The sequence below is a fragment of the Convolutriloba macropyga genome, chromosome 3 (genome assembly GCF_964194025.1).
Source record: "Convolutriloba macropyga chromosome 3, txConMacr16.3, whole genome shotgun sequence".
NCBI lineage: Eukaryota > Metazoa > Xenacoelomorpha > Acoela > Convolutidae > Convolutriloba > Convolutriloba macropyga.
In genome coordinates this window covers 12,115,714-12,141,869 of record NC_134470.1, presented here as the reverse complement: position 1 = coordinate 12,141,869, position 26,156 = coordinate 12,115,714, and the positions used below count along the sequence as shown (strand labels likewise).

Here is a 26,156-nt window from a genome sequence, read left to right as displayed (position 1 = left end):
AGGAATATTGTTTTCTGATTGGCTGATTGTTCAACAAATTCTCCATGTTTTAAAATAGGGTATGTGTGTTAACGTAAAATTGATCAGAAATCGCAATAAGCCGAAATAGAAAAACTATACTTTTTTAGGGGAAACTGGTCTCACGTTCGGTTGTGATAGATTCATATCAAGTCCCACGGGCCGCTGAGGCATGGTCATGGCCCGCGAGGCATGGCCAGATGCGGTAAAAAAATATAATCCAGAATTAGAGTGTCAAATTTAGGCTAATTGAACGCATAAAGGTACAATGTTTTAAATTTCTCAACCAATCACATTCGTTGAAATTTCTACATTTTGGTAGGTCTATTTGTTAAGACGACACCCATTTTGATGTATTAAAGACCAGCATAGAAATTAGACGAACCCCTTATTGTATGGTTCCTTCACGTCCAATTTATATGCTCAAATTGTCGGCTCGTTTGAAGGAAAACAACCTGTGAGACTTTATACTGGTAGGTTTCAGTAGCGAAGTTTTTACGCATATTTTAGTCTTTAATTTGTCTTATATTTCTGTGTTTTTTAGCCGAATATTTTTGCCCAATTATTGTTGCCCAAAAATTAAAATGTTAGGCCGGCAAAAGCGTGAAGCGGAAAATCAATAAACACATATTGATTCACGTTTTAGCTTTGAAAAACCTAGCTTCTGTAAAAATCGGAAGCGTTTGTAGAAGGATTAATTTGCGTCTCTGCAGAATGTGGCGTCAAATTTTTTGGCGACCACTCGTCTTCGCGAACTTGCGATGAATGCTTGATTTTTCGAATGGAAATTGGGGTATATCGAATGTTTGCAACTTGGACAGTTAGACTTCAGATAAATTTTCTCAGACCCACTTATAAAGTTCAGATATTGCCAACCTAATGCTAGCTTGGCAAATGCCCTGTTATAAATTTGATGAACTCCATCCGCTTAATCTAAATTTTGCCAAATCCAAACCCTTGCCTGTCGACGGTAGTCTTTTGTTAATAGCCGCCTCAGCTTCGCAGCAGGTTGTTATAGCGCTCCTAATTTTTTTTTACAATTCAAAGAATTTGAATTTTATTGGGCGCTGTCTTTTTTAAGAATTGTTCACACATTTTCATGATTTTTGAAGTCAATTTAGAGTAGTGATTTTGGTCACGCCAAAACAGGAAATGGAGCGAAAAAGCGAGTGGTTTTGCGGCGTGAGATTTTTTCGCTCTAATTTTTTCGCTCTAATCTTAAGTAGAGTGAGAAAACGGTAACTGGACAAAATTCGTTTTCTCGCTAGTGATTTTTTGTTCACATGCGGCAATTTCACTTCGATTTTTACTGTTTTTTTTCGATGTTTTGGATCGGATTTTTTTTTAAATGGTTTTCCCAATCCATTCATAGTTCATTCTGGGCCTAGTCTTTTTTGTTTGAACCAGGTTTCCATTTCTCGCTTGTGGTTTTTTGTTCACATGCTGCATTTTGACATTGATTTTCTGTTTTTTTTTATTTTGATCCGATTTTTTTGTTTTCCCAATTCATTCTTAGTTCGTTCTAGGTCTAGTTTTTGTTAAGTCAATGAAAATTCTTTGAGTTGTACGTCAACACTTGTTCTCCTATGTTTTTTTTACTTCGTCGAATAAAGTTTTTTTGCTTTACCTTAGTTCACAGCTTGTTCAACATTTTGCTTGAAATCTTTTTGACTTCTCTAGGCCAGTTTCACTCTTCTCTCATTCGCTCGTTTTTCTAATTCGTCGAATAAAAATTTTCGCTTTACCTTACCTTTAACTCTTCTTTCATTGTGCTAAAAGTGTTTTTAGACAGCAGTTGCTCAGCAAAGCAATTCAAAATGAACAGAGTCAGTAACGGGATAAACCCATAAAGCCCAATTTTAGATGCCCGGTACTCAAACCTTGTTCTCAGTTACCATCTTTGATGCGTATTGGTATTGGTACTAGCCCCTGTGTGGTCTCACTACGAAACAGGAGTAATAGTTCGCACGTTAAAATTGTTTTTACAAAAATCATTTTTTCTCTATTTTTTTTCTTCTTTCAATCTCAATCTTGGTTATGGGTATCAACGGCGGCAATTTCCGGCAATCTGGGCGATCTTCTAGGTAGAGGAGCTTCTTGTTTTCAATCATATATGACTTACCTCTCTCAACAGAAAAATTAACCACCGTACTCACCTTGTTAATTAAAATTGATTATTAATTTACTGAAATGGAATGTAGGTCACAGCAACTTGGTTATTATAAACGTCGATTGCTTGAAAGATACGGGTGTTAGAAATTCGATTTGAAAATAGGGTCAAATTTGGAATCAGATTTTTTTAAGTAGCCTTTTCTGTTTTCGGTACATGTTGTCTTTTAACCTAAGTTCTCTGGTGTGTTTCGTGGTGATTGCCAGGCTATCGTAAATGCTGGGTTCCTTTTACCGTACTTTTTCTCGACCGAATACAGCAACCAGATTTGGGGTTATCTGTAGTTTGGGTTGGAAAGAGGAACTGGTTTGGGAAGATAAATTCTCAAAATGATCTTCTGTCACCAGTTCCTCTTGACTAGATGTTCGAATCTAATCTAATGTCAAAGTCAAATGTTCGGAGAAAGAATTTAAAGTTCGGAAACGAGTCCATTCTGTGAAAAGAGTATGGAAGTTAGTTTTGTAAGTGAGCACAGAAGTCACGCACACTGAAACCTACAGCGAAGTCCGAGTTTAGGAAACTATGTCTGGGAACTCTGGTTGTCAGCGGAGAAAACAAGACTATCCTAGATGCCTTTCTCTTCAACGTTACTGGCGACTGGATAATGGAGCACGCGTTTCGAAGCAAGAAGTTAGGCGTGACACTATACGATATCACTATCGGGACCTTAATTTTGCAGAGGATATAGTTGGTAGAGAACAACCGAGCTCATGCACAGACTAGTCAACAATATAATCAATAATGCAGCAACAATAGGTTTCCAATTAAACGTCGCAAAGACTATTTTTTTGCCCAGGATTGCAACCAGAAATTTGTTTTTGGCGAAGCAATAGATTAAGTCGAAGACTTCTCACATCTTGGATGTAATATCCAACTAGGTAGGATTGTAACATCAGAGGGAAAGGCCAGCATTAGAAAAGCTGTGGGAAGTTTCAATAACCTGAAAATTGTAGAATCATAGAAACATCTCACAGTTAATCAAGTTGAAATTTTGAGGCATAAGTGAGAAGTGTACTGCTACTATATGGATGTGAGAGCTGGCCAGTGAAATAATTTGACCTTACCAGTCTACAGTCCGAAATTCGCTGCATCGACGCGTTTTTCACAGAGGACAAAACCTCTCTAATGAACATAACCTCAACCTCTAAATTTGAAGCTCTGGGACTCTAAAGACGCCTCTATTAAAAGGAGCGATTGAAAAAGACCCCCTGGCGGTGTATGCAAAAGCGGGACAAAAATTGTACCTGACAAACTTATGAAACCACTGAAGCCTCCGAGATTGTCTATCAAGAAATGGGAAAACAGTGAAGTGGTTTATCTTATGCTAGGATGTGGCTCAAAACCGTAGCCAATGGAGAGTAGTTTTTTGAGACCTGAGTGTGGCGGTCTTAGGGCAGCATTGCGCGCACGACCCAATAATGATGGAAATTGCCGGCTTTGAGTTACCATGGATTTTGTTGGTCTAGAGTTATGTCCCAACAATTAGGCTCTATTCTCCAATCTCTTCACCGAAACCAAGCTCTTCGCCTGAAAAAGCGTGAAGTGGAAAATCAGTAAACCTCTTGCTATTGAAGTGATTCACGCTCTAGCGTTTGAAAAACCTTGGTGCTGTTAAAATCCGTTCATGTTTTTGTCGAAGGATTAATTTTCGTCTCTGCAGAATCTGGCATCAAAAATTTTGGAGACCAATCGTCATCACAACCTTGCAATGAATGCTTGGTTTTCAAATGGAAATTGGGCTACATCGAATGGTTGCAACTTGGACAATTAGACCTTCGAGTAACTTAATAATTTTGAAAGTATTATGGGCGGGTGAAAATAACTACATTTGACGAAATTGTTTGTAGTTTTCCCGAACTGTATAACATCAACATTTTATCGCTGAGTATGTTTTTAGAGACAATTCAAGCACGTGTACAAGATTCTAGAGTTCCACTTTATAAATGGGAAAGACAAAAAGCAGATGCAGAAGTTCAGGAAAGAACTGAGGCAGAAAGTCAGGAAAGCTCTCGAGGTAAGAAGGCTTTCTTAGAAAAGACAAACATGCCTCAAAGTCAATCCAGCTTCCATTGTTGAACAAAAATCTATTGCATGCGCGTTTGGCTAATTTTAAAACATATTCCTGCTTAGCTTTAAATTGATTTTCTAAATAATTTCCAACTGGTCAAAAACTGTATTTGAAAAGGTTTCTGCAAGATATAGAAAGGAGCCAATGTTGGATACTTCTCGTGTAATTGAAACTAAATTTCAAAATTGGTTTGTGGCGTCTATTGAGCTAATGCTGTAATAGTAGGTACTTAATACCGACAGTACAAATTACCTGAACGAAATATGGATAAAAGGGGCCATTGTTTCTGCTAATTTTCAAATCTGAACGCGGAACATTGATGAACTAATGCACGGATTTGTTTACCATAGACTAATACAGATTATCATCGTTCAATTGAAGAAAATTTTTAGAGGCCAAAGACTAAGCTGAGCAGTTTTGAGTGTAAAATGGACACTGGACTGGCCAATGAGGAGGGTGGAGAGGACGAGGGGATGGGTGCTTCTTCCCTAATGGAGGGGGAATACTTGGAGACGAAGGCGGAGGAGAATTACGACAGGATCCTTACCCACTACATGCAGGTGTCCTCTAAACTCAGTACCCTCCTTTGAGCTACTTTGACCCGTTTGAAAAATTGTTGAGAGGATTGTTTTGTTTGCATTGCAGACTGTGAACAATTCTGCTTTGATGTTAAACTCCAGCATTGATGATAAAATTTCGGACATTTTTCAATTACAATTTCATGTGATTAATATTGAAGTGATTCACAATGCTCTGTGCTTGAACTGTGTTGTATTGTTTTTGATGAGTAATTTGTACATATTATGTGCCCTGGTGAGTTGAATTTTTAAACATGAGTTTTTATAACACAGAATACACTTATTGTACTGGAATCCTGGTAGTGCTGCTATTCTGCTGTAGCAATTAGGAGCTTCACACGTTTAGTTGCTCACAGGAAATTAGTTGCTCTCAAATGAAGCTAATGGAAGGAAATTATATTGGAGAGAGTTTTTCTCGGCACGATTTTTGTTTTATGCTATTTGATTTACTTTCTTCAGCGTGAAGCTATATTTTGACTGACATCTTGCAGCATATCTTTATTAATTGCTCTCGAATGAAATTTGAAGCAATTATTGTAAACGTGTCTTTTGTATGCACAATTTTTGCGTGAGTTTTCTTTTAAGACATTCTTTCGATTTCACTTCTGGAGTGACTTTTCAAGCGTGACATTTTGATTTTGGTGAGTAATTTCAATTGCGAGCATGCAGAAATTATGTCTGTTGCAAAAGTAAAGCGGATTGTAAGAGATGTCCGTTTATAGCTGGTGTAGCGTAGTGGAGACTGTTCAGGACTGTCATCCGAGAGGTAGTGGGTTCTAACCCCCTCTGGTCGGAGGTTTTTACATCATAAAACTTTCTCTAGACCATGGTTGCAACGCTAGTATTCGATAGCAATTCGCCCGATGTCAGACGGTTCATGTTTAAAAGCCGCCGTCAGCCTTTCATTTAGGCGCTCTCCTTTTTTATTCGCTTTACCTTTTGATCACGTTTTTAGTTTTACATAAGTCACGACTTTCACGTTTGACTTCTGACTTACTTCACTCACTGTTTCAACTGAATGGTATTCAAATTCTTTCACGTATTGAATTACGCAATATAGTGAATACGGTCAAAGTCAAAAGAGCCAAATCAAAAGAGGGGATAAACCGATAAAGCTCGGTGATTAAGTCATTGAGAATTAGGTTATCAAAGTTCATTAGAGTGTTTGCTAGCTGATATCGGTATTAAACTTATTAGCTTTCAGTTTAGAAGCTGAATTAAGTACAGTTTTAGAGTCTAACTGAAACTGCACGCCAAATTAGAACACTTTTTGACACTGAAAAAAAAACAGAAAAAAATTCAGTCAATTTGTCTTCTTTTCTTTTCCTGTTTCAATCCCTATGTACATCAAGCGCGTCAACGGCGACTATTTTTCGACAATCCTCCAGCTTTGTTTATTTTTCAATCTGATTTGTTTTAAGAAAAATAATTGCTCTCAAACGAAGTTTCAGGCAATTACTGTGAACGTCTTTTATGCAAAATTTTCGGCTGACCGTTTTAGTGCTTTTTTTCAGGACCCTCTTCACTGAAGGGAACTTTTCCGCGCTTCACTTCTTTTTTTTGAGTGATCTAAATTCCTCTCATTGTTATGTTGCTAATATAAAAGCGACTATGTGTTTGAGGATTAAAGCCGTTAGAGCTTTGTGTTTAAGTTGTCAGACTGCTATCTTCAACGGCCACTAATGTTTTTTGTGACTTTGGCATTATCTGTTGTCATAATAAATTTGTGAATATTTGATTTCGGACCGTATTTTTTACGGTAAATTTGTGACCGATTTTTTTCTGGTTTACCATTGTTATCATTGTTGGCCGGTCTCATTAGGTATTAATGAGGCATAAATGAATCTAATTAATGGTGCGAGTTCATAGCTATTGAATTTCAAGATACCATTTGTAATGGGTATATTTAAATGGATAAAGTTTGGCTTTCTGGATATTAGCTTTAAGAATTTTAGCAATGCTGATTGTTTGGTTATGTCTAAATTTGTGAAAGTTTTTGCCTGTTTGGCGTTGCTCAAATTGGCTACTGGTCAGGTACACTAGCTTAGTTTTTCAGTCATTTCTTTAGGTTGTATTTCAGGACTTGTCCTGCTGCTATGTTTCGTTTTTTTTTTAAATTTGCGTTACAGTTCGACCAAGTTTTCAATGAGTCACGATTTTCACGTTTGACTCCTGTCGGAACTCAACTCAATTTTTTAGAATATGGATTTTTGTTTCTTTTACTCTTTGAATTGCGCAGTGTAGTGAATACGGTCAAGGTCAAAAGAAAAAAAATCAAAATAAACTAGACAAATCGATAAAGCCCGGTTATTAAGTCATAGTGCATTAGGTAATAAAAGTTCATTAGAAAGATTGCTAGCGGGCATTTCTATTTAATTATAGCTTTCACTTTAGAAGCTGTATTAAGTTTAATTTTGGAACCTTAACTGAAACTGCACAACTTTTTGACGCTTATAAACAAATTCTGTCAATTTTTACCTTTTTTCCCCTCTGTTTCAATCCCGGTGGCCCGCGAGCGGGTCAACGGGTGTAATTTTTTGGCATATTGCCAGCTATAAAAAAGTTTCTAAGTTTTCTCAATTTTTGCTATTAGTTTTTTGCAGATTTTTTTATTCGACTATATATTTGTTCATTTTAGTTTTTGTAAGTGGTTGTAGTAGATACTAGTAGTTTCAAAAGGTATGTTTTTGTTGGAGACAACTATTCGAGTCCTTTCTCGAATTATTCCGGCTGTGCTGTCTTTTTGCAATTGAAAGAATGAACCGTCCTATAGAAAAACGTAGAAAGAAATTAGATTATTAAGAGAAATATTCAAGTAAATGACTATAAAGAGCTTGTTAATAGCCGCCCTCATCTTCTCAGCCGGCTATTAAAGCGCTCCTATTTTTACAATTCAAAGAATTTGAATTGTATTGGGGCGCTGTCTTTTTTTTAAGATCTGTTCACACATTTTCATGATTTTTGAAGTCAAATTGGAGTAGTGATTTTGGTCACGCCGAAACGGGAAATGGAGCGAAAAAGCGAGTGGTTTTGCGCCGTGAATTTTTTTCGCTCTAATTTTAAAGTAGAGTGAGAAAACTGTGTTTGAACAAAAATTCGGTTTCTCGGTAGTGGTTTTTTGTTCACATGCGGCAATTTCACTCTGATTTTTACTGTTTTTTTTTTCGATTTTTTGGATCGGATTTTTTTCCAAGTGGTTTTTTCACTGCATTCACAGCTCATTCTAGGCCCAGTTTTTTGTTTGAATTAAATTTTCATTTCTCGCTAGTGGTTTTTTTGTTCACATGCGGCATTTTGACATTGATTTTCTATTTTTTTTAATTTATCAGACTTTTTTATTCACTCAGTCCATTCTAGGTCTAGTTTTTCTGTTTAGTCAATGAAAATTCTTGGAATTGTACGTCAGGACTTGTCCTGCTATGTTTTTTTACTTCGTCAAACGTTTTTTTCGCTTTACCTCATTTTGCCGCTTTTTCGACATTTTGCGTGAAATCTTTTGGACTTCTCTAGGCTAGTTTCACTCTGTCATTCTGCTCAAAGTCCTTTTAAACAGCAGCTGCTCAGCAAAGCAATTCAAAATGAAGAGAGTCAGTATAAAAAATCAATGTCAGAAATAGAAACGGGATAAACCCATAAAGCCCATTTTTAGATGCCCGGTACTTGAACTTTGTTCTCATAAATTTTAGTTACTATCTATAATGCTTATTGATATTGATACTAGACCCTGTAGCCTCTCACTGAGAGACAGGAGTATGTTCAACTACGAATTGACATCAAAATAAGTCGCCCTTAAAAATGTTTTTGTACAAAAATCAATTGTTGTTGATATTTTCGATTCTTTCAATCCCAATGGAGTTATGGGAATCAACGGCGGCTATTTTCCGGCAATCTGCCGGGTTTGTTTTATATTTCAAGCTCTATATAAAAAAGGGGCAGAGTGCGTATAGAAAGGCTTTATCCTCACAAAACTGAAGCCCAGTTTTACTTCTAGTATCAACAAAATTGATGCGCGGCTTAAAAATTTTATGAATGTGAAAAGACTTTGCGAAGAAGTCAATTTTTGAACTGTTAGCTACTAAAACTCTTTTCTTAACCTCTAAAGCTCTTCCAACCTTTACTGAAAAAACAATAATGTAAAGACTAATCTGTGCAGATATGCTACAGAGATCCGGGCGAAACATGTTATTTTTTATTGGAATCTCGCTGTTCTTGGAGTTTTACAGTGAAAAAATGAACGGATCCCTTGTTGTCCAAAAATACCAAACTTTTGCTGAAATTTGGAGGAGATGTGATAGAAAAGGGCCACGCCAAACTCTTTTTTACCTCACTAGCTCATATATGATTACTAGAAATTACTTTTTGAAGTGAAATTCTAGCGGTGGAGCTTAAAAATGGTACGATATAAGTTAATCTGGTATGCCCGCAAAAATTGTTTGAATAAGAAAGTGGCTCTAGCGTAAATTTCTCCCAATTTGTGGGAACACTAGGGAGCATGTTCCTTCCTTAATTTCTAGTTCAGCAATAATCAATCTGTAGATATTTTTTGTAATGTGCTAAATCGCCCAACAATTGTTTTAGAATCCTGTTTTGTATTCCGATAAATAGTCTGCAGTCGGTTATAATTTGTAAATAAAACTAAATACTACCATCAAGCTTGAGCCTGGCCTGAAAAATTTTATGCCAAAAATTATATTGTTTGAGAAAAACAAATGAAGAAACAGTTGTGCATAGCTTTGAGAACTTTGTTAAATTGCTAACAAACGACCTCTGAAGCCGCTGTTTGGGTCCTGTTGGTTTTCTGGGGAATTTTGTAGTAGCTAGAGTTTTTTCGTCTGACCAATTTGACGTTTCCTCTTACTCAGTTCGGCTAGCCTGCTTCGGCATAAGCTAGCTAAACCAAAGCCATACCCATACCAGTCTTTTGAAAACAATTTGTCGGACGTTAGTCTTTTGTTTTACGTTGTGAAATGAAACTTTATTTTCAGATGTATTGATATTTGATATGAACTTGAATTGAGCTGACTACATCTGTCTCTTCTGAGAAGTCGTAATGGGTATCTCGCAAGCCAAGTTCCACAAACGAAAGAGCACTGGAGGACGCTTCAATAAATGGCGAAAGAAGAGGAAGTTTGAATTGGGTCGACCTCCCGCGATGACGAAGCTTATGCCTGAGCGAATCCACTCTGTTCGAGTTCGTGGTGGCAACACCAAGATGCGAGCCCTTCGATTGGACACTGGAAACTTCTCCTGGCCTTCCGAGCGATGCACCCGAAAAGCAAAGATTCTGGACGTCGTGTACAATGCTACAAACAATGAGATGGTGCGAACTAAGACTATTGTCAAGAACTGCATTGTTAAAATTGACGCCAGTGCTTTCAAGTCTTGGTACCAAGAGAAATACGCGATCGGTCCTGCAACTGGCAAAGAGTTCATTGAACTAGCTGAAATGACTGAGAACGTCCTGGTTAAGAAGCAAAAAACCGAAGAGGAAAAGAAAGCAGAAAAAGATGCAAAGTATGCAAAGAAAAAGGCATTAGCAGCAGCTAAGGGTGGTGTAAGCAAGAAGAAACACATACAAAAGAGAGAGCCCAAGATCAAGATTATCAAGAAGCGAGCAATGCCAGTGCCCGATAATCTCATTCCTAAAATTGACCCGGTGGTTAAGGACTGCATGAGGCAGGGGTTCGCGTATGCTTGCGTGGCTTCCCGTCCTGGACAGTGTGGCCGAGCAGATGGCTACATTCTGGAAGGGAAGGAGCTCGACTTCTATAGGAAAAAGATGGATAAAAAGAAGCAGAAATAACTATATCGTGTTTCTATTCCTCTTATTTTCTGTGGTTAATTGAGGTATCGCGTAATCAATTGTTTTTAGCCCTAATTTTAGCATATATCGACTAAGTTTGCAAGCCTATGTTTCCCTTTCAAGGTGTTGCATTAAATTAAGAAAAGTATGTACCATCCCCCCCCCCCCCCAAGATCTTAAGCTATTTTCCCCTGCTATATGGTTTGTTTACAGTGGGTTATTATTGCATGAATGCTGTCAGATTCAGCTTTCGATTGTAACGTTTCTATGGCTTGTAGGTAGCACGCAAGATGAAAAAGTCCAATTTACATCGCTATTTCAGTAATTTTTAATCGTCTCACTTGTTTGTCAGATCTTTATAAATGAATATGAATGACTGCCGTAGAGCTGAGAAGTTATTTATAGCAATCAGAAATGGAGGCAATTATAAAGGGGTTGTAAACCCATGCGCACTAAAAAGTCAGTCATGATTGCTTAGAGAGTTTCGATTTTCTTACCTTTTCTGTAGTTTGTGTTTAATTGCTCTCAAGCGAAGTTTTTAGCAATTATATGAGTCCTGTGGTCTTTTATAATGCGATTTTTTGCTTGACCAATTTTGTCGTCGGACTCCTTGACTTTTTGTACTTAAAAAACGGGATGAACAAGTAAAGACCGGAAGGCATTAAGTGGCTGAGCAAGTCTTAGAGCATTACGCCTTACTAGTATCTAAGTAAGCGATTTATCGAAAATGTTTTTAGAGCAATTCGCCCGACTTGAGTCGGTTATGTTTGAAATAATTTAATTGATACGTTTCTGGCTATAATTGGTGCCCTGTTGGTCTTTGTATGCGGCTTTTCGTCCTCAAGAGCGGCCCAAACTGATGAAACTTACATCATTAAGACACAATGCAATACTCTTAGAGCTGGATTAAGAGTAGTTTACTGGTTTTAGGCGCACATTTCAGCGAAATTTATGAGTAGACGTAAATTCGTGGAGTGAAGGAGTAATTTTATTTTCATAGCTTTATTAAAAATAAATGACGTGGACTGAAATTACAAATTCTTTTTGATTGACGAACTTTTATATGAGTTAAAGAAACTTCTTGGTTGACGCTGATTTGCGACGGAAAATCAAGCTGATATGCGCGTTTGTGTTTATAAAATTTTTTGTAAATGCAGGAAGAAATGAAAGCATTGTAAATTGCATTGTTTGATGACAAGAGTAATTTTTCCTTATAAAAGTTCTTGCGTTTTCCAGTACATTTTTTTCAGTTCTCTTTCTGGAGTTAAAAAGCAGTGGTGATGGAGGAACTTATACGATCAGTTTGTATGGTGTGCATATGGAAATAGAACAGTTTTGCTTTATCATTTTTGCTCTATATTTTTGCCTGCTCGAGAGATTCACTTTTTGCCTAAATACACAAGATAAAGCCCGAGGAAGTAGCTGTATAGGTCGCTTAGAGCCTTCACCAGAGCATTATGGTCGGTTGTTTTAGACCGATTTCAGATTTTTAACTTCCGTCTTTCAATCGCTGTTATAGTGACTGTCTGGTGTATTTGATTGCAACATTTTGAGGATTTTTTCAGCATTCACTGAAAATTCTGCCAAAACTTTCGGCGTTTTAGAGGCGCATTTTGTGTTTGTTTGCTTTTACTTTTATTCCATAAATTCTCATTCAGTTTTTTAATGGAATAGTTTAGTAAATCAAATTGTTTAGTTATTAATTGCTCTCGAACGAAGTTTGAAGCAATTATTGTAAACGTGTTAGTCTTTTTTTGCAAAATTTTTGCCTGACCATTTCGACTTTTCGAGTGACTTTTGCACCCTTGAGCTTTTCGTTTTGCGTGATCTTATTTTCTCTGTCAAGCACAAGAGTCAGGAGCTGAATTTAATTGGCTGTAGTTTACTACTAAAAGTCAAGTGCGCCAAAATTGGTTTCCTTTTGACGTCAAATTTTAGCGGTGATATTGGTTTATAATAACCTCTGATGACGGCATTTGAAGCCCCCCTAAGTTACTTTTGTTACTCCCGCCCATGCTCCACCCGACTGAAGCAGGCTGCAATGGATATAATCTCCCGCTAGTCGTTCGAGAGCAATTCTTCTGACGCTAGTCGGTTATGTGTATATGGGTATCTGCTTTGTGTTTATTCATGTAATGTTTCGACTGAGTGGTGTGCTTTACGTTATCTGTGGCAGTTTTTGGAGTGTTTTTTGCTCATTCGCGCAAACATTTTTGGTCACACGTGACTTACCTCATACTCAAAATGAATTCTGCTCAGTTGAATTGAAGGATTTGATGTTAACTAAGGATATCCCACTCTGGCTAAGAGATCAGTTAAATGTTTTTAGTGCCCCTCTTATCTGTGTTCATCCATATGATGGTATATGTATGTTACAAAATAAATCTTATTCGCCCGAGGGACTTACGCCCGTGTCTTGCTTGGGCACAAGGCATGAGGGGGGAACTGGGATTTATACTCTAACACATTTATAAAGAATCCAATGTTTAAAATAGGCGCTTTTTCTCGACAGTTGAGAAAATGAAAAGTGAGATTTTACTAGTGAGAATTTAAAATTAACTACTTACTGTATTGAAAACATAAATTAATGACATTTGAATTTATTCAACTCTTATAAAAATCAGTGAAGGATGCCAAATCTGATCAACAATTAAAATTGTCAACCCGGACTTAATTGGGCCATTTAATTGAATAGGACGATCTGCTGCATAATCATTCCTTGAAAGTTGCAGATTACTTTGAAGTACCAGCTAAAAGATTGAGGCGGTGTTAAATTTGTTTTAATAAACCTGGCGCAAGTGTCTGAGCATAGAAAATAGGAAATATTCCTGTATTCGTCGGAATTTAAGGTCAGCAACCTTCATGATGTAAACTTAGTCGCACTAAGCAAAGAACGGGTTTGCAAGCTTGCACTCATAAGCGGCGTCGGTTTGAAATCTGAAGCTGTTACAGACTTTGACAAAAGAATTGACAAGCTTCATTTGAAGTCAGTGAACTTAGTTTTGTGTCCATTTCAATTTCAGAACGAGAATGGTATTTGGAGACCAACTTCTAAACAAAGCATTACACTCACGAGATCGAAGCAATAGAGATTAGCCGTCTCAGAACGCGCTCTGTAATGTAACTATGTCTGCTCTAACTTAACTACCCTGACTCTTAAATGACGTGCACTTGAAACGGACAACACTTAATAAACAGATAAATATTTGCAAGTTTATAAAATTGTGATTATCAAAGTTGAACATACTTTAATTGTTGAATGGTCGAGTAGTTATGGATCTGAAGGGGTCAGGAAGCAGAGGTCTCGAGGAAGCGGATGCCATGTACAAAGAGGGGTTGTCGCGCGTGGGAATGACACGAGGTCTCTTGGGAACTTCTCGGGGCAAAAGTGAACAGGGCTGTCAGCTGTTGACCAAAGCTGCGAATTTGTACAAGCTCAATCAGCAATATCACAGAGGTAACTGCTATTGCGTGCTCTCTCCGGTGATCAAATTTGCCTTCGATTCGAGTTTTTTTTTAAAAAAAATTGTCTTGAGATTATTTTGGTTTTCTTGAATGATATAGTACGTGCTCTATTTTTTATGAGCTGAATTTGTAATGCTGGCTTTATAGGTTTAATTTACGGTGTAATTTCAAACAACATGAGTATTCCATAGTCAACACAAGCACCTCTATTTAAAGCCGGCAAAGTTTTTTTAAAGCCCGCAAAGAAAACTATGAGTCCTGAAATACAATTAAAGGAATTGAACAAACTGAAGACCGAAAATAAGCTTCCTTAGAGCAACAGCTTTTGATGATAAACAAATCATAACCCAATTTGTTTTTGGAAAATAGGGTTGTCAAAGATATTGGACAAATAGGGTTGTCAAAGCAAAAACGGATAAAGTAGAACAACACAAGACATTTGGACAAAATCGATTTTTACTAAGTTGAAAATAATTGGCGTCAAGGTCACTGACACAAAACTAAAATTTGAAAAATCAACAGCTATCGAACTAGTTGTTAGAAAACATATACCTTTTTGTATTAACAAAAGGACTTTTTTAACAGAAGTTAAAACGAGTTCATGCAGCGTTGAACTGAAATCAATTGCTTCAGAAGAGAACAAATTAGAGCGGTCAATAATGAGACAAGAAGGACAGTGCACCAAAAAGAACTAAGAACGGACAAAAGAAAAATGATTGTTTTGAAAACGAGTAGTGTCAAAGTCATTGAACCGATTTAATAATATTAATATCAGGCTATTATAGCGCTCCTATTTTTTAATAGCCGCACAGCGATAGCTGGGGCTATTATTGGCCTTCTCTTGGTTTTTTTACGACTCGAAGAGGAGTATTGGTTTTCTCTCGGTCTTTTTTTTTACAGGAAGTAGATTTGTTCACGCGGCATTGTGACCTAACAGCGAAAGTGAGAAAATCTGTCTCGGTGAACAGATTTTCGCTAAGCGAGAGAAGTTTTTTGATCATGTGCTTCCTTTAGTGAATGACTTTTTGACTTTGAAAAGTAGTTTTTGACTGAATGGCACATATAGATAACCGTTTTTAGCCGTTTTTTGGATTAAGTGGCCCAATTTTTTTTGCTTTTAATTTGGTTTCTTATAGAAATAAAGTTTATTCGATACTATATTGAAATTTCAACCTCGGAAATTGATTCCACAGTGTTTTGCAGAGCCTGAAAATGCGTTTCAAGTTGAAAATTTCTTGATTTTTTAGTTAATTCTTGGCTTTTTTCTATTAATTTCTTCATTTTTGGATCTTTTAACCGTCTTTTTGTCAAAAATCAGTTAATATAGCAACTTCTCTTTGATAATTCATATCCTCAACGCCTCTTTCTACCTCGATGTAATTTTGTTTTATAAAATTTACATATGCTAATCCGATTTTGGTAGTTTTTTTTTCCGATTTCGTCTGTTTTTTTCGTTTGTATTTTGGTTGTAATTGCTAAAAATAGTCTTTTTGTGCAACATGAAGGGCTTTATTTTCGTTTCAATAAAAATTCAATCATTTTTTGGCGTTAGGTTTTTGAAAAACTTCATAAATTCTGTCTTAGAAGTTTTTTGACCATTTTTTTTCAATTTTTCGTGTATAATGTTTCAATTTTTCGTATATAAGAATTCTGCTTTTTCCTATTTTCTTGTTCTCTTCAGGAGGATAGATTTTTGTAACAGATGACTAGTTATCTTTTCTATGTCTTCAATGCTGAACAATGCAATGTATTCGTTTTTCTTGAATTTTTTAAATTGATTTTAAACTTCCAAACATCAAGATTGTCTTTTTGTTACGGTGTTCCTTAGATTGTGCCCATATTCTTTAATTTCTAGTTAGTAGCTTTCTAGCTTTGTCCTGGCACCTACATTTATTTGCGGTATATTGATTTTTTCAGTTGTTAAAAATGAATGATTTCAGCTTTTTCTTAGATTTTCATTTCTTTGGTCATTTCTTTGGTTTGCAATTGATTTCATTCAACAAATGCATTAATGAGAGATTGATAGCAAGCCTTTTCCAAAATTTCCACTTATGGCTATTCACTGCAACTTTCTTCCGGCCTTGGTACTAATTTAAACGATTTTTTGCCTTTGAATATTCTTCTGCTGCTTATGTCTTTTCTATGATCAATTTAATTTTTGAATTAGTATGACATAATATTGTTTAGCATATGTACAACAGGGAACAAGTGTGTGTGGTTTTTTGTCTTAATTGCAGTGATTAGAAGTGTAATTATAGGTGTTTTCTGATTCTTAAATTTGAGCTTTCTGTTTTGAAAAGATTTAACTTAGTTTCTAAGATTATCTGACGTTGGCCTTCGCGATCTTTTTCAGATTAAAATCATAATTATTTGAGGGCAATTGATAACCTTGTCAGCTTTTTCAGTCTATCACTTTTTTGACCCATTTAATTATTTCGGTTTTTTAACGTTACCAAACGTTTTCAATGATATAAAATTTTGCTGCATTTTGTTTCTCTTGGTGACCGGTTTAGTTTCATCAATTTTTAGAGCAGACCTAGAGAGGTAGTGAGTTAATGGTGTAATACAAAAAGTAGTGGCTTCCGCTGCAATTGCGGTTTTGTTAGTGAAGTTTTGATGCTTCGAGTCGCTTCCGGAATTCTTCCGGCTATGTTTTTTATTTCGTCGTCGCGATTTTTGTTACGACCATATGACGTCACAACCACTTCAAATCTGCTTTTCGTTCATGCTATTTCAACTGAAGTGCGTGTGTGACGTCATTTTTCGCTCAATGGAGCGAGTTCTTTTGTTCATTCGCGTGATTAAATTTTCGGTCACACTTGACTTACCTCACTTTGAAATTGACTTTTATGTACTTTAATTCAAAGAGATAAGGTCGAATGGGTGTGTGTCACTCTAAATGAAGTATAGTTGAGAGCAGCTAATAGAGGCAGCAAAAATTTGTACTTATTTTAAATCAAAATTCAACATATCAGCCTTCAATTAAAGGCGAATTTTTTGGTCTGTCGTTTTTTCTTTTTTTTTGGGACTGCAGATCTACGAATCAATTGCGGCTATTTTCTGGCAATCCGCCAGCTATGTTTTTTTACTTCGTCGAACAAAATTTTGTTCCGCTTTACTTTTTTTGCCGCTTTTTCGACATATTGTGTGAAATCTTTTCGACTAATCTAGGCTAGTTTCACTCATCTCTCATTCTGCTCAAAGTGCTTTTAGACAGCAGTTGCTCAACAAGGCAATTCAAAATGAACAGAGTCAGTATAAAAAAAACGAAATCAGAAATAGAAATGGGATAAACCCATAAATCCCGCTTTTTGGTTACCTTTATTTTAACTTTGTTCTTATGAGTCTTAGTTACCTTCTCTAGTGCGTATTGGTATTGATACTAGCCCCTGTATCCTCAAATTGAAAAACAAGTTTGTTCAAATACGAAATGACATCAAAATAGATCGCACTTTAAAATTGTTTTAGTACAAAAATCTTTTTTTATTACTTTCTATTCTTTCGATCCCAATCGTGTCTGTGGTAATTAACGGCGGCTATTTTCCGGCAATCTGCGGGTGTTTTGAAACAGGTAATAAGCATCATTTTTTTTGCTAATTGCCCAATTCGATAGCCAATGTAACCTCTCAATGTTGAGATTAATTGACAGAAAAACAAAAAGGACTACAAAAACGGGCAAAACTAATTTTTTTTTGAAAACGAGTGTTAAAGTCACTAAAAGCAGTATAAATGGAAAGAAGTGATAGAATGAACAGTGTTAAGACGCATTAGGAGGCATTAGGACTTGTCATTAGTAAGACTTACTGACAGAACAACAAAAACAACTAGAAAAACTGGCACAATTGAAAAAGTCGCTGAATTTTTTTTTGAAAACACGTAGTGTGGAAGTCGTTCAAAGCATTAGACTTGAATTGAAATCATTCAAAAAAAAAAACTATATAATTTGCCTCATGAGAGAGCCAATTAGACATTTCGTTATGTGACAAGGCGGATATCAACATCGCAGTAACCTGAATGGCGGCTCACAAGTAGCGACAAAATTGTAATTGTAGTTTTCTTATACCAGTATATTTGGCCGTCACTATAATGAAACATGGATAATTTGAAGATTGCTTCAACTGCGGTTGATCCATTTTGGTTATTCATTTTCTTAGTTTTTTTTGTAGGTTCTGAAATTTGTATGTGGTATTGAGGTTGATTTCATACGTTTTCTGGAAAACAATTGCTTCTATTTTTTTCATATAAGTCTTAAGAGAAAAGTGGAAACCTTCTGTGCTGCGCATAGTCTCATTCGGGCCTCCTTGGTGAAACCTTGTAAGAGCAAGCTTTTCAAATCGAGCTTGCTTGCAGTAATTTACCCTTGGTAACTTTGTTTTTTTTTTCATCAAATTCAAACTTCTGATCTAAAGATGAGATGTGTCTTTCGTTCATTCATACATATAATCCACATTTTGGCCTGATGATTTGAGTTGCTTTAGCGGCTGATGCTTTTTGTGAATGTGCCAAAGTGCAGCAGAGAATGGACACTGGTGCAGATGCATGTGGCTCACTAGCAAGTGCTGCCAACTGCTACATTCTGTCAAATGAACCTCAACTAGCTCTCAAGTGTCACCAGAAAGCAGCCTCCATATGGCTAGACAGGTACACTATTTTGGTCCTTTGCCCAAATGCTTTGGTCCTTTGCCTTATGCTTTTCGCGGCGGGTAGATATTATTCACTCAGTGGCATGTGAAATGACTCGACTAAAGTCGGAAAACTTTTCTAAATATAAAGGCAATTTAACGTTTCGAAAATCTGATTGAGTGGGTGTAGCTGATCTTACCCAAATGTTCACGAGATCATGATCTGAAGATCAATAGTGCTCGTTTACGGCAGACAATAGTTTAGCGTAACTATATGAACTTTATTTTTACTTTATTAAACATATATTAAACACTCCAGGATTGTTTGAAACTGACGCGGAATTTCGAAAGTTTTAGAATGCAAAAATGATTTTGAGGTGTGATGTATTTTATTGCCTTGAAACTAATTTTAAAAAATGTTTTACTTTGATCTAGGGGGCGCGTAGCCATGGCAGCCAAACAGTATCTCCAGAGTGGAGAAGTAAGCCAGCTTAAGTTAAAAGACGAGAAAGGGGCACTTGACAATTACAAGAAAGCTCTGGAGCTGTACGAAGCCGAAGGCCAGCCAGCAGCTGCCGGAAGAGCCAGGGAGAAAGTAGCCACATTACAAATGGACACCGTAAGTTACCACCATTTAGTATTTTGTCCTCGTGAAATGTAAAAGAAAAAAAAGAAATATTGCTAATGAGAGCCTTATTAGTGACTTTATACCAAGAGTACCGAATGTAGACTTCATTTTGTAATGGCTTGTGTGTTTAATTAGAAACTTTTTGTAATGGCTTGTGTGTTTAATTAGAAACTGTTAAGCAAGAATGTGCAGATTGCAATCTTTTTGCGCGGGTGCCAATTTGTGTCAAGAAAAGGTCGGTGCTCTTGCTCTTTAGTGCGACTTTATGAGCGCGAAGGATAATTTTGAACTGCTGGGGATGACAGCAAAAGATCACAGGTTGCTTCACTTTGGAGCGTCGGACCACCTCTTCAAAGCTTCTTTGTGTGCACTAGCAATCGACCACATACATGCCACACTACTTTTACAGCAATATTCGGAACAACACGTTGAGTTCGGAAGGAGCAGGCAGTATGCATTTGTGGCCGAGTTAATCGATGCTGTCAAGGAAGATTCCATGGAAAAGTTTGACCTTTCGGTCAGAAATTATGGCCTTTACAGTACTTCGCATCCTTGGATGTTCAAAGTGCTGCAGCGAATCCGGGAATCGTTGCCTTCTGTTTGCGGATGGTCGGAACTCGAGGGATCGGTTCCGATTGAGAACCAGAACTCGCCAAGCAAGTCCAATCAATTCCTAACTAACATGATCAACCGAGGGACGTCCTTGAAGGCCTTTTACTTACAACACACAAAACATTCCGCGACTAAAACAAACTCCGCTAATTCAACTTCATCATCAGGAAATAAAAATTTATCACACAGTGTGAAATTATCAGATTTGAAGGTCGGCAGGTCTTTTTCCAACTCATCTTCAAACTTTGTTGGCGGTGCTAGTAGCAATAGTTACGATGACTATTATGACGATGAACTGAATCCATTTAGTGATAATTATAGAGATGCTAGTGATGAAGAACTAGATTTGAGATAAATACGATTTGCTTCCGATTTATTAATGTTTAAATGTTTCAGCTAAATATCCATTTCAAATTCTTATAAAACTGATTGTTTTGTTCTGTGAAATGAGATAAGCGTTAGGCATTATCCAGGTTTCAGTAACGAACGCTAATTGTACATTACAAGTTGGAGGTCATGTGAAACGTGGCTTAAAGAGTCAAACCACCTGCGCAAAAAGTTTGACAGTGAAGACAAAATTTTACCAGCAGAGCTTTTCATTAAAAAAAGTTTGTCTTCTTAAATTTTTTGATCTCTCATGATATAAAGAGAGCAGTCGAGAAACCAAAAATTCATCATTCAGGATTTTTGAAAAGTGCGGATTGACCAAAAACTCCAGAACTGTCCAGTTTTTTTCCAAAGAATATGTGCCAATCCAAATGGAGTGACAGGTCACTGATCAGAAATTCTTCTAGCAAGTGGAATAATTTACCAATTGAGATCCGAAAAGAAAAAACTAAAAATAAATTTAAGGAGAAACTAAGCAGCGAAATGGTCAAACTGCATGAACGTGTTCCAATATATAAAGACCAAACTATTCATATAAACTATTCATATATTTACGAGGCGATTTTGAAAATGCAAATATTTAACCAAACGTTTTTATTGTGGTTATAACTTTAAATTTACATTTTTGAAGATTAAAAACACAGCATTAGAGACAAGGTATTTAGCTGAAACAAGCCAAAATACTAAGCCATCTTTGTGTCGACCGTTGTACGCAAAACAATTGATAAAGTCTTCACAGCAGTCTTACTTCTGCTTGAAGGTTTTGATAGTTTGTTCGAGAATATTCTTTTGCTCGCATGATCAATTTGACCCTTTTTCGGAGAAGCGGGATGAATTGGTCTAGTCCGAGGGCATTTAGTCTCTGTAGGTCTCTTTGAGAGTTTATAGGCTCAAAGTGTAATGAGTGGCGAACTTCCTGGTCGAAGACCAATTTGAATTTTGGTAAGTTTGGAACTCACTCCTAACTTATCTGCTCCAACCCCTTATTTATCCAGTGCGGCTGGCATCACTAAGCTTAAGCCGACCCCCGCCTGTCGTTCGAGATTAATGGATCCGACGGTAGTCGGGTGATGCTTTGAACAGGGCCAATCTCAGCAGAAGGAAAAGTGGTTTTGGTGAGAAAAGAGTGGTTTTGGACAATTTGTTTCAAGCGAGAGCAAGAAAAATTTTACTACAATTTGGTCGGTATTTTTAATAACGACAATTGTTGGAATATTTTGAGTTCCTTTCATTCGATTTTTTGAAAGCGAAATTTAAACTAAAATTAAAATTATAACCGACTTCTCTCGGGAAAATTATTTTCTAACGACTCGCCGGCGTTGGGCTGCATCCGCAGCTAGTTGTGGATTAAGCTGGCTAGATGAACAGCGGCTAGCTAGGAAGCAGGGGAAAGGCCGCATTAAGGGGTTGCGGATGTCTAAACCGTGAACCCCCTTGGATAATTGTACACCAAGACTAGCTCAGAGAACTCTTCAACGACTTAATGCCTCAACGGCAAGAACTACTCAAGTGCTTGTTGCAATACAAAAAAATTTCGTTTGAATTGCTCTCAAACAACTTTTGTAGTATTTATATAGTCTTGAGTTTTCAACGCAAATATTTGGTAGGCTGGTGTAATTGAAAAAACTGACATTCGAAAAAATGGTAGTACGAAAGGTTGCATGAAAGAGAAATTCCAACAATATCTTGTTGCACTCTCGCGTTCATACAATTTTTCGTACTACCATTTTTTCGAATGTCCGTTTTTTTCACATACACCTGCTTAGCAAAAATTTGCGCTTGTAACATTACTCATTAAGACTATAAATACATATAAACAAAATTAGAACCTTTTAACGATCACAAACATACCCGATTGGGATTGGAAATGTAAAAAAAATCAATTTTCATTTTTTCACTTTCAATCACAATCGGAGTTATTAGAATCAATTGCGGCTATTTTCCAGCAACCTGCCGGGTATGTTTGTGATCGTTATAAGGTTATAATTTCTAATAATCAGGGGAATCACATGACTAATTGACATCAAAATAATTAGCGCTTCAAAAATTCTTATTCTCAAAATATCAATTTTCATTTGTCTTCAAAAAGTTTTTTCAAAGTGCAAATTATTATGATGCAAATTCGTAAGAATTAGAAAATAACTAAGACTTTGAATCACATGACTAATTGACATCAAAATAATTAGCGCTTCAAAAAATCTTATTCTCAAAATATCAATTTTCATTTGTCTTCAAAAAGTTTTTTTAAAGTGCAAATTATTATGATGCAAATTCGTAAGAATTAGAAAATAACTAAGACTTTGAACTGGTCTTTTCTATTTTAAAAAACTGTTTTTTTACTCACTGTCTTCAGTGTGTTTAATTCTTTCAATCGTAAATCAAGACTTGTCCTGCTGGTTTTTACTTTATCGAACAAAAATTTCTTTTACTCTTCTTTCATTCTACTTGCAATCAACATTAAAAAACTGTTTTTTTTTACTCACTCTGTTCTAATGTTGATTGCAAGTAGAATGAAAGAAGAGTAAAAGAAATTTTTGTTCGATAAAGTAAAAACCAGCAGGACAAGTCTTGATTTACAATTGAAAGAATTAAACACACTGAAGACAACACACACTATGAGCCTCTTCAGAACATTCGCTTATATAAAGCAAATCATACTCCAAGAGGCTCACGAAAATACACGGAACATCACAAAATCTGAAAACCCTAGGTCTTTTAGGAAAATAAGGTTATCAACATCGATTAATTTGAACATAAGGGGATGATTAAACAGCAAATACCATCTTTATAGAAAACCACTTAGAGACAAAACAGAAGGGCAATAAAAGCGACGTTCGGCAGAAACCAATTTTACTAAGGCTTTTGAAAAAGCATCGAAGTCATCGAACCACGCAACTTCAGCATTTACTCATTTAGCGCACTATTAATCTATAGCGCATATCACCACGTAGAAGTAACAAGAAATGCAGGTGGCAATCAAAATTTAAAAAATTTTGAAAGCAGAAGGCACAGCCAAAAAATCGTGGAAATAAACTGAAATCCTTAAATGGATTCAATAATACGTCATTAGAGATCAAATGTCATTAACGAGACTAGCGCCGAAACAGTACAACAAAAGCAATTTAAAAACAGGCAAAATCACTCATGATTTTTTAAGAACAAGAGGCAGAATTGAAAAACGTAACATTCTCACGACTTTCTGGTCTCCGCCAGTTTTCTAGTTGCTTGGTTACTAACTCATTAATGACAGGTCTCTTTGGCTCTCTATTGATTCATGTTTGATTCTATTCAATTTTAATGTTTTAACATGAATCAATAGAGAGCCAAAGAGGCCTGTCATTAATGACTTAGTAACCAAGCAACTAGAAAACTGGCGAAGACCAAAAAGTCGTGAGAATGTTAGGTACAAACCAAAAGGGATTAAATAGATTCAAATATGTCTCATGCCTAGAGACGTGTTTTTAATAACACTACGTGACAGAACAATGGACTTTGCTTGTACTTTTTATGGATACAACAATTCTGACCTTGCTTGTACTTTTTAATTGTTCTATCATGTAGTGTCAGTTATGACAGGTTTCTTTGCTCTCTAATGATTCAGTTTGAATTAGTTTAATCGTTTCATTAATTTAATAAAACTAAACATTTTTTGAAAATGAATGATGTCAATCAAAGACGTGAAAAGCGCTAAAAATGAATACAGGAATAAAAGATTCCAATATGACAGAACAATAAAAGGAGCTATGAAAGCCGGACACGTAAAAAATTGCATTTTTTTTAAATAAGTAGTATCAATTTCCTTGAAATTTTGCCATTACAATTCAAATCAGTAGGGTAATTTTTAAAAATAAAACAGCAAAAAAGCAACTCCGAAAAATTATTCATATTTCCTAAAAGCATATAGCATCTAAGGCTTAAAAACCATAAGTTGCTATTTGAGGGGAATCGCCTTTGAAAGTATTTGTGCTGAAAATAAAGAAAGGTTTAACTTTCACGCCTTAGAATTATTCGTTTATTACCTTTCAAGCTTGACTAAAATCAGTACCCCAATTTGACTTCTTCACACTTTTTTACTTTTCTTGCCAGGTCAAATTGGAGTACTGATTTTAGACTCACTTGAAAGGCAACAAGCGGGTAATTCTAAGGCGTGAAATATTTCAATCTACTTTCTTGTCAACAGATCTTAAAACAACGCAGGACAATTTATGAATTACAATTAAAGAGTTGAGTGAAATAATGACCTTCAATTAACACACAGCAGTATCAAATTAAGAGGTCAACAAAGCCAATGACCATGCCCAACTTTTCTAAAACAATTAGAAATTCCTTCCCAGATTTAGTGTTTTAAGAATTAAACATAGCCGGCAAATTGCCGGAAAGTAGCCGCCGTTGACCCGCTTGACGAACATGGGGATTGAAACAGAAAAAGTATACAAAACTGTTTCTAAGTCTCAAAATTTTTTTATTTGGTGCACAAATTTTGCATATTCGGTTAGATTTTAAAATTACAATTAACTGAGCTTCTAAACTGAACGCTATTAGGCATAATAATACTAACGCCAACTAGCATTCGCTTGAATGAACTTTGCTAACCTAATACACTATGACAAATTGACCTCGCTTTATATGTTTATCCTGTACCTTGATTTTGCTCTTTTGACGTTGACCGTCTTCACTACATTGCGTAATTCAATACGTGAAAGGATTTAAAATCCATTCAGTTGAATGAGTGAGGGAAGTCAAAAGTGAAAAATCGTGCATTATGCAAACGAAAAACAAGATCAAAAGGTAAAGCGAATTAAAAAAAAACATAAGGACAAGTAGCAGGTCAAGTCCTGACGTACAATTCAAAGAATTGTCATTGTCTAAGTCACTCATAGTCCGTTCTAGGTCTAGTTTTTTGTTACGTCAAAGAAAAGTCTTTGAAAAACCATTTCCAAAAAAAATCAGATAAAAAAAATTAAAAAAAATGAAAATCAATGTCAAAATGTCGCATGTTAACAAAAAAACCACCAGCGAGAAATGAAAATTTGGTTCAAACAAAAAACTAGGCTCAGAATGAATTATGAATGGATTGGGAACACCATTTAGAAAAAAAAAATCCGATACAAAAAATCGAAAAAACAGTAAAAATGAAAGTGATATTGGCGCATGTGAACAAAAACCACTAGCGAGAAAGCAAATTTTTGTTCAATCCACTTCCTGTTTCGGCGTGACCAAATTCACTACTCCAATTTGACATCAAAAAATCATGAAAATGTGTGAACAGATCTTTAAAAAAAAGACAGCGCCCCAATACAATTCAAATTCTTTGAATTGTAAGAAACGGCAGGACAAGTCCTGACCTACATTTCAAAGAATTTCCATTGACTAAACAAAAAACTAGACCAGGAATGGACTCGACCACAAAAACTCGACCAATAGACAAAGCTACGGGCCCACTCTGTAATGTTTCAGAGTGGGCCCGGAGCTTTGTCTATTGGGCGATCATACAACCTTACTTCGTGAAATTTACATTTTTAAAACACTCGGATTTCATTTAGCTGCGTGAATTATCAAACAGAAGCACTAGTTACTCGGTTCTAGAAGTAATTGGGGGAGCAGGTTGATAACGAAAAACGGAAAAATTGAAAAAAAAACGAATAAGCAATCATTGTATCTTTGAATTGTAAAAAAGACATAGCCCCAATTCAAATTCTTTGAAAAAAAAAGCGCCTTAATAGTAGACGTTGAGAGGATGACGGCGACTATTAAAAAAAATAACACTATGAAAATACCGACTCTACGAAACCTCATAATGAGTAC

At 36.1% G+C, this 26,156-nt stretch overlaps 4 protein-coding genes across 5 annotated transcripts in view; 3 read left to right on the top strand and 1 right to left on the bottom strand.

The window, feature by feature from the left end:
- The window catches only part of LOC142335952 (histone acetyltransferase type B catalytic subunit-like), a 182,460-nt gene extending 177,368 nt beyond the window's left edge, over positions 1-5,092 (top strand). The window contains exons 10-11 of one of the 2 annotated variants that reach the window (XM_075384368.1): positions 4,086-4,202; positions 4,649-5,092. In XM_075384368.1, the coding sequence (XP_075240483.1) occupies positions 4,086-4,202; positions 4,649-4,846 (315 nt within the window). In that variant the 3' untranslated portion in view covers positions 4,847-5,092. The remainder of the gene's footprint in view (positions 1-4,085; positions 4,203-4,648) is intronic. The other variant, XM_075384369.1, reaches the window with a different exon arrangement.
- LOC142335945 (mediator of RNA polymerase II transcription subunit 13-like) overlaps positions 1-26,156 on the bottom strand; it is a 177,974-nt gene that overhangs the window by 84,120 nt on the left and 67,698 nt on the right. The window lies entirely within an intron of this gene.
- On the top strand, positions 9,798-10,692 carry LOC142336863 (small ribosomal subunit protein eS8-like). Its single transcript, XM_075385823.1, has one exon. The coding sequence runs from the start codon at positions 9,885-9,887 to the stop codon at positions 10,635-10,637; it is 753 nt and encodes a 250-aa protein (XP_075241938.1). The 5' UTR covers positions 9,798-9,884; the 3' UTR covers positions 10,638-10,692.
- LOC142336862 (alpha-soluble NSF attachment protein-like) lies at positions 13,636-20,393 on the top strand. Its single transcript, XM_075385821.1, has 4 exons — positions 13,636-14,094; positions 18,581-18,743; positions 19,160-19,343; positions 19,609-20,393. The coding sequence occupies exons 1-4, from the start codon at positions 13,911-13,913 to the stop codon at positions 20,317-20,319; spliced, it is 1,242 nt and encodes a 413-aa protein (XP_075241936.1). The 5' UTR covers positions 13,636-13,910; the 3' UTR covers positions 20,320-20,393.

Excerpts from the sequence above, each read along its gene's own strand:
- LOC142336863 (XM_075385823.1), top strand. The coding sequence starts at position 9,885 with ATGGGTATCTCGCAAGCCAAGTTCCACAAACGAAAGAGCACTGGAGGA.
- LOC142336862 (XM_075385821.1), top strand. The coding sequence starts at position 13,911 with ATGGATCTGAAGGGGTCAGGAAGCAGAGGTCTCGAGGAAGCGGATGCC. Across the intron at positions 14,095-18,580 it reads CAATCAGCAATATCACAGAG|CGGCTGATGCTTTTTGTGAA; the intron begins GTAACTGCTATT and ends GAGTTGCTTTAG. Across the intron at positions 18,744-19,159 it reads GCCTCCATATGGCTAGACAG|GGGGCGCGTAGCCATGGCAG; the intron begins GTACACTATTTT and ends ACTTTGATCTAG.